The sequence below is a fragment of the Apodemus sylvaticus genome, chromosome 9 (genome assembly GCF_947179515.1).
Source record: "Apodemus sylvaticus chromosome 9, mApoSyl1.1, whole genome shotgun sequence".
NCBI lineage: Eukaryota > Metazoa > Chordata > Mammalia > Rodentia > Muridae > Apodemus > Apodemus sylvaticus.
The window spans coordinates 72,051,128-72,064,809 of NC_067480.1; the positions used below are offsets into that span (position 1 = coordinate 72,051,128).

The 13,682-nt window shown below is 53.2% G+C and overlaps 1 protein-coding gene across 3 annotated transcripts; it reads right to left on the reverse strand.

Moving 5' to 3' along the window:
* Nucleotides 1-1,148: 1,148 nt before the first annotated feature.
* On the reverse strand, nucleotides 1,149-12,736 carry Plin3 (perilipin 3). 3 transcript variants are annotated; one of them, XM_052192830.1, is made up of 9 exons: nucleotides 12,639-12,730; nucleotides 11,861-12,080; nucleotides 8,869-8,953; nucleotides 7,713-7,911; nucleotides 7,465-7,556; nucleotides 5,438-5,735; nucleotides 3,151-3,350; nucleotides 2,561-2,686; nucleotides 1,149-2,071 (listed from the first exon to the last, which is right to left on the reverse strand). In XM_052192830.1, the coding sequence occupies exons 3-9, from the start codon at nucleotides 8,932-8,934 to the stop codon at nucleotides 1,730-1,732; spliced, it is 1,323 nt and encodes a 440-aa protein (XP_052048790.1). In that variant the 5' UTR covers nucleotides 8,935-8,953; nucleotides 11,861-12,080; nucleotides 12,639-12,730; the 3' UTR covers nucleotides 1,149-1,729. The 3 variants fall into 3 exon arrangements, with proteins under 3 accessions (XP_052048790.1, XP_052048792.1, XP_052048791.1); XM_052192832.1 differs by having other exon boundaries at nucleotides 7,477-7,556; nucleotides 12,639-12,729; XM_052192831.1 differs by lacking the exon at nucleotides 11,861-12,080 and having other exon boundaries at nucleotides 12,639-12,736.
* Nucleotides 12,737-13,682: the final 946 nt, after the last annotated feature.

Here is a 13,682-nt window from a genome sequence, read left to right on the forward strand (position 1 = left end):
GTCCCTACAGGAGAGGACCAGGCTGTAAAAGCTGACTCAAGGACCCTGAAACCAGGTGACCGAGATAAGGCCCAGGCTCCAAAGTTAACTTCCTTGTTTAACCCCTTGTATGAAAATATGATTGGAGCCAGGTGGTTGTTCTGGGAGGCAGAGGCAGGCAGATTTCTGAGTTCGAAGCCAGCCTCAAACCAAATCTAAATCTAAACACCCCCCCCAAAAGAAAATATGATTGGACAGTAGACAGCCCACCCAGCTCCTCTCCACTTGGTGTTCCCATCCTATAAAAAGGTTGTGCGGTCTTTCTTCGGGGTTCAGATCTCCAACTGGCTGCCTCCCCATGTGTGCAGGAAATAAAGTTTTTATCTTCAAGCTTCTGTCTCTGGAGTGTGTTTTCTTGGCTTCCACCCCAAACCCGGCAACTCCGAGCACTTTACCACATCAGCCACCTCTCCTGCCCTGAGTTTTGCTGTTTTGAGACTTAGTCTCTACGTAGCCCAGGTTAGTTTCCAACTTACCAGGTCACCAAGGATGACCCTGAACTCCCGATCCTCTCGTCCTCACCTTGTGAGTAGGGATGACTTTGGGTCAAGGGGAACACATGTAGGGATATTTGGCAGGTTCAGCGTGTCACACTGACCCTTCTCCACACACCACAGAAACACAGGGAAAGCAGGCATTGCAGATGGCCGTGAGCCACCACGTGGTCCCTGGGAATTGAACTCAGGACTTCTGGAAGAGCAGTCAGTGCTCTTAGCCTCTGAGTCATCTCTCCAGCCCCCTAAAACTTTGTTTGTTTCTGTTTTTCGAGGCAGGATTTTTCTGTGTAGCCCTGGCTGTCCTGGAACTCACTCTGTAGACCAGGCTGTCCTCGAATTCAGAAAAGTGCCTGCCTCTGCCTCCCAAGTGCTGGAATTAAAGGCACGGGTCACCGCTGCCCAGCCACTTCCAACATTCAAGGTGGAAAGACTTGCAATGTGCATAAAGCAGAGACAGAAGGAAGATGTCCCTAGGGGTGGATGTCAGGGTAGCTCAGCTGCTAGGAACACAACACACATATACACCACCCGCCTGGCCTCTGACGCACATGCACATATACACCACCCGCCTCGCCTCTGACGCACATGCACATATACACCACCCGCCTGGCCTCTGATGCACATAAAATTTATTAAGGCAATATTGAGCCCCAGGATTTGAGGAACCATGGACACTCAGCCCTCAGTCACTGTCTCATCTGAAAGTGACTAGATTGCCACATCCCAGCTGTCCATTCTGTCACACTTGTTGGATTCTTGGACCAGGTATCAGAATCTGTTAGAAAAGCTGTTGCTATTGTGGGCCATGATGTAGGAAAGGAACCAGAATGGAATTATCACTATGCCTGATTTACTTCAAGACAAGGTCTTACATAGCTTAGAAGATCATTGAATTTGCTATGTGGCAGCCTGACTTGGAACTCGTGACCCTTCCGCCTCTACACCACAGTGATGGCACCGGGTGACAGGCTGCGCTATCACTACTCGTTACCCTTATTCTTTTAGGAAAAAAAAATGTTTTCTAGAACATTCTGGATCTTTTTTCCCCCTGGAACGTCCTAGAAAAAAAAATTGCTTTAAAAGACTGCTGGGAATAGGTTAAAGACATCTCATTCAGACTCAGAGCAGGGGAGGGCCTGCTGTGCACTGCTGGGAGAAGCGGCCACAAACAGATGTTGCCCTGATGCTTGTCCCTACTTCTGTTCAGGGGCTTTCTCTGTGATCCCAGGAGCGAAGGGTCCCACCAGCCACATGGCTGGAGTGTTCTGGGCCACGTACTCCACAGTGTGATCAAGGGCCTCCCGGGCTCTGGCTATGCGCTCCCGAGTTTGGGCAAGAACGCTGGCTGTGAGGTCCTGGAAGGAGTGGATGCCAGAGAAGGTGGCCTGAAGGTCGTCCACATGGCTGCGGGCCTGCTGGACCTGCTCCCTGACGTGGCTGGGCAGGCCCTGGATGCTGGTCCCCAGGGCCACACACATGCTCTGCAGCTGCTGGGCGATGTCCCTCAACATGCTGAGTGTCCGGGCCTCCACCTGCTGGAAGGGGGAGATGGGTGGGGTGGGGGATGTTGAGGGCCAGTAGGGTGCAGAGCCCTGCTTGGAGGACAGGAATTTGGCTCCCCGAGTTTAGAACTAGAAGACAGACTCCCATAACCTTTTCAAAATAGTTAAGATTTAGAGAGACACTGGAAAATGCCTGGAAGCTAGACTTATCAGAGACAAAAGTCATTGGGACAGGGCGGATAAATCAAAAGCCAAACAGCAAAAGTTTTAAAAAAAATTACAAACCCCAAATCAAATACTAGGAGGCCAGATGTGGTACTAGCTACACAGCTATGATCTCAAAACCAAGCCAAACCACCCCCTACACCACGAATACTAATAAAAATGCAAAAATTAGAAACCTAAGCCAAAACAAAACAGAATCCTGTCATGGGCTCCATGGTTGCCCCGGGGACAAGAAGCATGATTTACACTGAACAGAGCATGGACACTCACACGGGGACCCCAGGCCCCAGCGGGTACCTCTGGCTTAGCTGGGTCCTTTTCAGCATCCTGTGGGGTCTTCTGCTTCCAGCTGAGCCACATCTGGTGCAGCCTCTCCTGTCCCTCCCCCAGCTTCTGATCCATGCCATGTTTCACCGATTCCATCTGCGACACAGAGAAAGGAGCCCTATCAGAGGGAGCCCATGTCCCTCCCAGACACTGAGTTCCAGCTGGACACAGCAGGGACAGGGATGTTCTTCGTTCACATTTGTTTCCTTTTCTGCCTAACCTGGAATTCACTATGTAGACCAGGCTAGCCTCTGCCCAAATGAGAGGCATACACCAAGGAGACACATGCTCTTATTTCTCCCCTTGGGCAGTGTTGAGGATAGACCCCGCTCTGCCATCAGCTTCACATGAATAAGGCGTAACAGCCACTGGCCTGGCGACCCAGCAACCAGGTAGAGAAAAAGGCCCAGGCCTCACATACCCTGGAACTTTGTTACACAGCTGACCTGACTGATACACTATGGTGTGGAAGAAGCCAGGCCGGCCCACCCGCCACTGGGTGAGATCTCAGCTCAGTCAAGAGGGGAGCTGCCAGGAGGAGGCCACACCAGAAGGCTCACCAGGCTGAGCGCATGCGTGAGCTGCTGTAGCGCCTCCTGCGCACTCTGCCTGGCATTGCGAAGTTTGCCGAGTGAGTGCTCGTAGGCGTGATTGCGTAGCCTCTCGGAGAGCGAGCCCAGCCGGACGAAGTAGTTCTGCTCCTGTCTCTGCTGCTGCAGTGAGGCCATGTCGGAGTCCTCCGGGGATGTGGCAATCAGGGCTGCAGGGACAGAGGGAAAGAGTGCTCACACTACCTAGTCCACGCCATGCGCCAGGCATCTGGGAAGAAGGGCCAAGGCAGGAGGATTGCAAGTCTCTGGCAACCCAAGCTACAGGAGAGCCTGTCTCAGAATAAAATGATGGTGCGGCTCTGTGGTGGAGCAGCTACCCTGAAGTTGGTTCATCCTCAGGACTACAGGACTAGAAAACAAACACGGGCCGGCAAAACGGCTGAGCAGACCAAGGTGCTGCCAAACTTGATGACCCAAGTTCAACCCGTGGATCCCACAGTAGGAGAGAACAGACTACCATAAGTTGTGCTTTGTCTGCCCCATGTATACCCAGTACAAACATACCTCATATCATTACAATTATATATATATATATATATATATATATATATATATATATATATATATATTGGATTTGGTTTTTTCGAGACAGGGTTTCTCTGTGTAGCCCTGGCTGTCCTGGAACTCACTCTGTAGACCAGGCTGGCCTCGAACTCAGAAATCTACCTGCCTCTGCCTCTCAGAGTGCTGGGATTAAAGGCGTATGCCACACTGCTCGGCATGAAACATATTAAAAAAAAAAAAAGAAGCGGGTGGTGGAGACAGGAGGATAAACCCCTAGAGACACCTGGCCAGCCAGTCTAGCCAAGTCAGAGTCCTAGGTCACTGATGCCCTGTTTCAAAGAGCAGGGGGAAGACTGCCTGGGACAGACAGACCTAGCGGTGGCCTCTGCACTACATTCAGTGAGAGGCCGTTGAGACATGCAGAGACCAAAAGTCAAGTCCTATGGCTTTTTGTTTGGTTTTTGAGACAGGATCTTACTATTAGCCCAGGTTGGATTCAAACTCATAAGACATCTGCCTGCTTCTGTCTCCTGAGTGCTGAGATTAAAGGTTCGTGCCATCATGCCAGGGAAAATTCTATATTTTGAAAAAAAAATGACCCCCTCCCTGTCTCACTTCTTCTTATAGGGTACATTCTGCAAACAATTGGCTACTTTTTGATTCAGGCCAGCTGGTGTGTGGCAGTTCTCCTGGAAGCTGGGGCTGCATCTGGGAAAGTCAAAGGGGCTTTGTGCTTCAAGCCAAGGCAGAGGCAGCAAGCCATGGACAGAGAGCTGGCAGGACACAGGGAGGGACAGGCAGGCGGCTCATGTGGCCTGCACTGAAATGGGAAGGGAGGGCTAGCCTCCAACTTCCAGTCTTCCTGCGTCCACCTCCTGAGTGCCAGGTGACTGGAACACACCACACAGGCTGCTGTGTGCCGGGGATGGAGGCCAGGGTCTGGTGTGTGCTAAGTGACCACTTTACCCACGCCCCAGCCTGAAGCGGGTCTTCCTGGGTAGTCTAGGTTGGCCTTCTCATCTTCCCGCCTCATCTCTCCCTTTCTAGGATGACAGGCACACACCGCCTTGCTTGGGTCCCACATGGCTCTGCTGGTCTCTACCGAGGAGGAGGCACCTGGGTCCTACAGAACAGCCAGGGATGCTTCTGGGAGCGCAAGGGTTAAAGCCAAGGCTGCTCAGACGAGGGCCACGCCCACAGAGCTTTGCTCTCTCTTTATGCATGTCCCCCAACTTTTGGGGCACCTTCCTACTTTCTCACCTTGCACCCCACCCTCTCAGGCCAGTGTCTCCTGCCATCTATTGGGGAGCTGCAGAGGTGCAGCAGTCAGGCCCCCCACCCCCTTTCCGCCCCCTCCCCCTCCCCCCACCCCCTTCTCCCCACACAGAGAGTCAAGGTGGCTGGGAATGAGTGTTTTGTTTTGGGTGAATATGGGCCACACAACAGCTCTAGACCTGCATGCTCACGGCCAACCAAGGAGCGACAGAGACCTCTACAGAGGCTGGGGTGGTGGCCTACACCAGCACTTGAGAGGTGGCTAGGCCGGCAAAGGTTCTTGTTGCAAAGCCTGACTGAGTTTGATCCCGAGAACCTCCGTGATGGATGGAAAGACTCAACCAGAGGACTTGGAGGGCTGTGGGCAGAGGAGAGAGCTCTCTCAGGGACGGTGTGGGCTCTGAGGCAGGAGGTGAGCTGGGTTGGAGGCCAGAGGGACCAGGGTGAGGATACTCACCCAGCTCCGCGTCCGTCAGGGGCAGGCGGTTGTCTGCCCAGGCCTCCGATTTCACCAGCACCCTGTCCATTCCGCTAATCGCCATCTGTCCCACACGCGAGCCCATGACAGACTGGACGCCGCTGGTCACCGCTGACTTGGCCATGTCCACGCTGCTCTGCACAGCCCCACGGGTCACATTCACCGCTCCTGTGACCCGGGTGGCCACCGTGTCCTTCGCACTGGACACTGAGCTGGATACCATTTCTCGAGCCCCAGACACTGTAGAGGACACCAGCTCCTTAGTATCCGCCAAAGCCTGCAGGAGGGGACACATCCGGGTCCTTCCACACCAGGATACCCAGCTCAGACATGGGGTCATCTAGCCTTGTGTGGGTAAGAAGACTTCATAGCTGCGGTTATGGCGCATGCCTCTAACCCCTGCACTGCACAGCAGCCTGGACTACACGGCAAGTACCAGGACAGCCACCACTCAACCTCTGTACTTTTGGTTTTTATTTTAAGGTATCCCTGAACGAGCCTGTGTCCTCCCCAGTTAGCTAAAGAATTTTAAAAAGACATTTTTGTTTACGTTTATACAGCTATATAGGTGTATATGCTCTGTGTGCAGGTGCCCTCAGAGGCCAGCTGGAGTTACAGGCACTGAGCTGCCTAAAATGGGTAAGGGAACAGAACTCAGTCCCACGGAAGAGCAAACAGCTGGCCACTGTTTAATTTAACTAAATAATTTAAATTTCTTTTTACATTTGTACATGCCACTGCCCGTGTGTGAAGTTCAGGGGACAACTTGAGGGAGCCAATCTTCTACTCTGTGGGTCCTGGGGATTGAACTCTGGTCCTCAGGCTTGGCTGCAGTCGCCTTTACTCACTGAGCTATCTTGGCCTTTCTTATTCTTGACATAGTGGCTTATGTATCCCAGGCTGGCTCCAACCCTACACCCACTACGTTGCTGCAGTTTATATAATAGCCCAGGTTCAAATGCCATGTTGGCCACACCCTGGTCCCCTGTGGCTGGGTAAAGAGACCTTCCCAAATACCAGGCCCAGAGCCTCAGTACAGGCTCTGTCTCACGAGTGTAGAGAACCTGACCCTGGACTGCTCCCTTCTATAGTGGGAGTACCGCTGTGAAGGACACTCTGAAGCAGGTCTGTGTTGGAGGAAAACATTCTGGGAGTGAGAGAAAGGCGTGCTAGGAGGCCTCCAGCTGGCACAGGTCATCCAGGTGCCATCAAACCCAGAATGTCCTGTTGTCCGGGCACTGAAACTATTCCTCAGAGCCTAGCCCACAAGAACACAAAAAAGAAAGCGTGCTCCCATAGCAAAGTAGCCACCCAGCCTTTCATTCAGAGGCCAGATAGGATGGGGTCTAGGTGGAGAATCCCTCAGTGAGATACTGGGGGCGTGGTCGGGGGTAGAGTTCTGGTGTAGTGAGGAACTGGGTGTGACCAGAATTGGAGTCCGGCCTGGAATTACTCAGTGAGGGACCCGGGGAGTAGTCAGGGGTGGAGCCTCTGCCTAGGGCTCCCCCAATGAGAGGCTGGGGTGTGGTCAGCATTCACAGCAACCTGGGTTATTTCAGTAAGACCCTGTCAAGAAAATATCCTACTGGCTGTCCAGGTAGTCACTGCATTTGGTTAATGGAGGGTCTACAGATCAGAGAGCTGAGTTTCTAGAACAGCGCATGTAAAAGCCGTGGGGCAGAATCTGATATGTGTGTCTGTTGTATCTGCATCCCGTCTTCCTGGGTTTCTTTAGGTTCCCTTCCAAAGGCTTACAACTCTGTTTCCAAGGGTGTGGACCACACTCTAAACTGTGCACAGTACTTGAGGGGCCAGACCAGATGACAGGGTGCGTCTTTGCCCTGGGTTCGGTAAGATCCAGAGGGTATTCTGACTGGGTGTGGCCAACCTTAAAGACCTTCTTGGTCGGGCTGGTGAGGACAGCGAGGACGGTCACATGTGTGGTGTGCTGTGTATGTAGCAGGACATGGCAGGTCCAGACAGGGCCTCAAGACAGAGTCAACTACCTGAGCCCTGACCTCAGTCGGCTGATGGAGGATGGGCAGGCTTCCCTGCAGTCTGTCCAGCCCTCGGTGTGCATACTCACTGGCCGTCGCAACTGCAGGGAGAAAACACACATTCACAGTAAGTGCCCTCAAAGGTGGGGCGAGCCACCCAGGACTGGATTCAGGGAATCAGAGATCAGAAGTGGGGGTGATTCCTTCCAAAGATGGCCATGAGGGGCATTCTCCACACCTCGGAGTCCTCTACTCACTCTGGGGCTCCAGCTTGGACAGGATGGGCTGTGTCGTGTTGATCGCGGCCGTGGTGAGGGTCTTGACCCCCTTCTCGGCTACATCGCACACAGTCTTGACGTGGGGGTGAATCTCCTTGGTGGAGGTATAGGCGGCGCTCACCATCCCACAGGTGGAACTGATAAGAGGCAGGTTGGCAACACGGTCCATCACACTGGGCTGTGGAGAGCAGGGGACCAGGTGAGAAGCCGCGGTGCCCACCGGCGTGCTCTCCGGTGCCCACTGGCATGCTCTCATTTTTGGGAACAGATCAGCTGGCCAGCACCACTCCTGGGATGAACAACTGTACGAAGCATGGGACTGACCACCCAGTGGCGTGTCAGGAAGTGCAGTCAGGAAGTGCAGTCAGGGAGTGCAGTCACAGAGGAATCCTATTATTTTTGTTTCCTCCTGTATTTTTGAGACCGGGTCTCATTATGTAAGACACGCTGGCCTGGAACTCACAGAGATCTGCCTACCTCTGCAGCTACACCATGTTTGTCTGAGGAGCTGCATTCTTGGTAAAGCACTAGCCAACCACTTAACAGGCCCTTGGTTCAGTTCCCAAGCCTAGAAACCAAGGAAAATGGCCCACGATGTCATCCAGCACAGGCTGGGACCTTAACGGTTCTATGATGACTTTGATGCCCTGGGCTACACAATGAATTGGAATTCAGCCTGAGCTAAATGACACTGTCTCAGAGAGACAGGGGAGAGAGAGACAGGGGGGAGAGAGACAGAAAGAGTGGAAGAGCACTCATTCTAGCACTCAGGAGGGCCAGGCTGGAGGGTCGGGGCTTCAGATCATCCTCAGCCATATAGCGAGGTTGAAGCTAGCTAGCTGGGTGCTACATGAGAGCCTGTACTGAACGCCAAGGAAAAATGGAGGGCTGGATCTAGGGGTTTAATCCCCAGCATCCAGAAGACAGACATAGGGGAATCTCTGTGAGTTCCACACTAACCTGGGCTACATATCAAGACTTTGTCTCAAAATACAAAGAAAAAAAGAAAAAAAAAGAAGAAAGAAAAGAGGAAAAAGGGGACGACGACCTAACGTCCCACCTGGCTAGACCCTCCCACCCCGCAGGCTGCCACAGAACTCGGAAGCCCGGGGCTCCCGGAAGCTCCGCCCCTCACCTGCGCTCCAGGCTCTTCCATAGCGGCTTGAGTTTCAGCAGGCTGGTCTGTCCCATTGCTAGACATGGTCGCAAGACAGCAGATGCTGTGGGCAGAAGACAGTCAAGTGACAGCCAGCCCTACCCTCCCAACAGGGAAAGCCAGGAACCTAGGAAGCACAGTTGACCTGTGACCCTTCAGCCCTCTCAGAGCCCAGTCATCGATCAATTCAGAAGGTCCAAGGTGGCGCCTAGCTCACCCTAGCTCCGCCCCAACCACTGACCCGGTGGTGCTGGAGATCAACCCAGTTCCTCAGGCACACTCAACAAGGCTGTGCCTCTGGCCACACCCCAGCCCCTCACTGGGGGATTCTGGGTAGAAATCCACCCCTAGCCACACCCCTCAATGCCTTATCCGTAGGGGGGATTCCAGGCAGGGTCCAACTCCTGGCCACACCCCTAGTCCCCCTCTCTGGGGAATTCCAGGCAGGGGATCCATTCTCGGATCATGCTTTTAGAATCCCTAACTCTGGGTGGTTGTGACAGGAGTCCTAGGCCACGTCTGGCAGACATGTCCCTTTAAAGCTCACTTCTGCCATCAAGGAGACGTCTCAGGGTCAGGTCATCTCAGGTCTGGTCCAACACCTCTCTCAAGGGCACTGTTTCCTCACAGCCTTCTTCCATGTGACCAGACAGTTGACCCTGATCCCACAACTGTGCCCATCTGTGGGTCTCAACAGGGACAACGCAGCTGCCCAGCAGAAGGGGATTTAAAAACAAAAACAAAAAACTAACACATGTCCCTGTGTGTTCAAGTTAAGGCAGAGGCCTCTCGCAAACCAAGAAGCTCAGAGGCAAACGTCTGAAACATCCAAGATGCTCCTTCTCTCTCCTTGAAGAGCATTTGGGGAATTAGGACGACAGCTCAGGAGGTACAAAGCATGTACTGTTCTTCCAGAGGATCTGAGTTTGATTCCCAGCACCCACAGCACGAGCTTCACAACTGCCTGTAACTCAAGCTCAAGGCCACGTGGCCTCTATGGGCACCACACTCATATTCACACGTACAAACACTCAACTCAACATAAGTTAAACCAGACGCTGCACGCCTTTACTCCCCGTGCTTGGGAGTAGAAGCAGGAGGACCTCTGTGAGGCCCAGGTCAGCCTGGTCTAGAGTGAGCCCCAGTCTCAACAACACATAGAGCAAAAATAAACAAACATAATAAGTCTTGTTTGTTTGTTTGTTTTGCCTTTTGAATTTGGTTTTTTCGAGACAGGGTTTCTCTGTATAGCCCTGGCTGTCCTGGAACTCACTCTGTAGACCAGGCTGGCCTCGAACTCAGAAATCCGCCTGCCTCTGCCTCCCAGAGTGCTGGGATTACAGGCGTGCGCCATCACGGCCCGGCTCATAATAAGTCATATAAAGATCTATGTTTTAGTTTTGTTTATGTGCATGCCGTGGCCACAGAGTCCAGGCAAGAGCGTTAGACCCCTGGAGCTGGAGTCAGGTTACCACGGAGCCTGAGGCTGGTGCTGACAACTGAACCTGCGTCCTTGGCCAGGGCATAGGTGCTCCTACCTGCTGAACCATTGCTGCAGCCGGAGTCCACTTGTCTTTACATAGATGGTACAAGAGCAGGGAGCTTGATGGACTAGGGTCAGGGTCAGTCAGAGGTAAAGCCTGGTGTCCAGAGTTTAGGACAGGTAGGTGATATCACTTGTTTAAAAACTTGGGTTGGGCATTCAAGATGCCCCAGAATCACAGACACCAAGCGTGAGGGCACATGCCCGTTACCCCAGCACTCGAGGAACGTCAGAAATCAAGGCCGGCCATCTTCCCCTACACACTGAATTCTAGGCCAGCCCGGGCTTCCTGAGACTGGTTGGTGTTGTCAACAGGGTGCTCAGATTAGCAGCTAAGCCATAGAATAGTGGACGCTCAATAACCTAGTCTGGCAAACCAAACCGCAGCAGTTAGGTTTGTGATAACAATTTCCCAGCAGGAGTCAGGTGATGCTGGTCATGCCTCACCTCAGCCCAGGACCTGTCACCTCGGCGGCACAGCCTGACTGATCTCTTAGGAGTCAGACACCCTGGAGCTCCCCCATCCCAATCACGGGTGGCTGCTGTAGATGAGCGGGCGCTTTTTGCTCTGTTTTGAGTTCGTGAGGCAGCTGATCTCTCCACAACCGGCTCCAGCTGCCTCGAACTGACCCTCCCCCCACACACCCCGCCCACAAGATTACTTTCTCTGCTAAGAAAGCCAGAAAAGCCCCCGGGGTCAAAAGCCAGCAGGTAGCCAAGGCTTAGAAGTGGTTAGGGAGCCTTTGCATCTGGTTTGGTGACAATGCTGTCATCCCAGCATTATTGGTGGAGGCAGAGGGATGGCAAATTCCAAGCCACCCTAGTTTAGAGTAGTACCATTTCCAAAAACAATTAACAAGACAGAAACAAAACACTGAATTTGAGAGATTCCAAGAGAGGGAGGCTCCAGGCTCCGCTGGGGACGATTGCAGCTCACAACTTCCTGTGAAACAGGCCAGGCTTTATGCAAGAACCCTCCACCCTCATCCCCTACCCCGACACACTCCAGGGCCTGGGGCGGCTGCACGGCAGGTAAAGCTAATTGTGACTGTGCCTGCTGTGTTGGTTGTTCTTGGGGACAGGAGACTCAGTATCACGGGGAAGAGGGAGGAGCCGCAGCCCAGGACACATGGGACGTGCATTTGAACACATCTCTCATTCTGCAGACCCAGGACAGTGGAATCCACCCTTTTTGACGCTCAGGGACCCCATCACTGACAGGGACGCGAAGGTCCCAGGGTGGCTAGGCCAAGAGTTGGAAGCGCTGCAAACGTTGGGTCCTTGGGTAAAAGTTAAAGTCTCTAGAGGTCGGCTTTCCTAGCGTGCAGGGATTTTGGGATCCCCGAGTCCTCCCAAGGAAGCCTCGTTTCTCCCTCCTCTCTACGGGCGCTTCAAGATCGATCCTGCCCCTTGCTCCCCAGCGCTCACCAAAGTCCTCAAGTCGTCCAGGCGAGGAAACCTCCCCTACCAAGTCCAGCTCGGTTCTACCGGGAGGGGAGGGGCGGCCTTGTGCTTCTCGTGGAGGGAGGGGCCTTGGAGTGACGGGACAGAGGTCCAATCAGAGGTCCCCATGGCGTAGTTCCGTCCACCCTTCTAAGGCACCCAGCCCAGGTTACCGACGTTAGTTGAATCCCAGAAAGACCTGATCCTGCATGGAGGGGAGAGGGGAAGACCCAGTCTGGGGTCCTTGAATGTTTCCAGAGACCTTAGAGAGGCTTCCGGATCGAAGGGATGGTTGAGGAATATTTTTAGAAGTCCATCGGACCCAGGGGAATCAATGGCCAGGAGATACACACCCTTAATCTCAGCCCTGATTGGGTCCTAAAGGAAAACTTGCTGTCATCCAGATTGAGGGAGGCTCTTGTCCCAAGTCCTCTGGGCGACGGCACTGAGGCCCTGAGATGACCGGCCATGAGCAGTATCCAGCTTTCCGCTCCTGGACCCCTGGGTCAACCCTTTCCTGAAAATACGTCCTGGACGGTTTTGTTTGTTTGTTTGTTTGTTTTTCATCCCTAAATCTTCTTTCTCCCCTTGGTCTGTAAGCCAAGTGTTAACCTCAGACGGCTGCAGGGGCAAGGAAAGAGGTGAACGTAGCTGTTGATTGTGTGACTGCGTGTGCGGCTGTGAAAACTGTGCACAGGCGTTTGCAACTGCGCATGCATGGATGTGAGCCCGGCCTGGAGAGGACCCACCCTTACTGAGTTACCTCAGATCTTTCCAGACTTCCGCTCGGCACCTCCTCGTTCTCTAAGCTGCCCTGACTCAGACTGAGTTCTTTCTCTTCCTGCTTCCAGTGAACAATGCCGCCTTCACAGGGGCAGTGGCGGGACGGGGCATGGTGCCACCAGGTGGCGCCCTGCTCGCGACGGCGCCCCTCCCCTCCGTGTCCCCAACGGCGCCCCTTCCGACGCCGCTCCGCTGCTTCCCTTACAGAGCCCCTCACCCTGTGTCCCCCTACAGGGACCTTCTCTCTGTGACCCCCTCACCCGACGGCTCCCCTCCCCTCTCTTTCCCTCTGTGCCCCCTGGGTGTCCACTGTGCCATAGAAGGCGTGTCCTATTAACCCGGGCCTGGCCCAAGGCTCATTAGCTGTGTAGACAGGCATTCAACAATTATAAGAAACGTGCTGTACACAGAGGTTATGTAGGGCAGCCCCGGGCACATACTCTGGACCCTCTCAGCTTGGTAGCATTCAGAGAGCAGAGGGAAGTCAAGCCAGCAGACCAGCAGAAATAAAAGTAAGACTTTGGGGGTGGGGAGCTGGAGAGATGGCTCAGCCGTTAAGAGCACTGACTGCTCTTCTGAAAGTCCTGTGTTCAAATCCCCGCAACCACATGGTGGCTCACAACCAATCATAATGAGATCTGATGCCCTCTTCTGGGGTGTCTGAAGACAGCTACAGTGTACTCACATATAATAAATCTTAAAAAAAAACTTTAGAGGGATACCGGTAAGACTACCAGATACACAGTGACTGTCTTAAAATCACAATAATATTGGGTGGGGGTGAATCTAAGGAATTTTTAAAATGTATATTACATCTATTTATTTAGGGGCACACTCATATACCAGTAGTGTGTGTGTGTGTGTGTGTAGGTTAGAAAAGAGCATGCAGGAAGTTATTTCTCTGCACCACATCCGTGGAGCCTGGGGCTTGAGCTCAAGTCTGCCAAATTGGCAGCACTTTCCATTCTCACTGATCCATTTCATTGGCCTCTAAGGAACTTTTACTTTGTCTCACTGGCGGAGG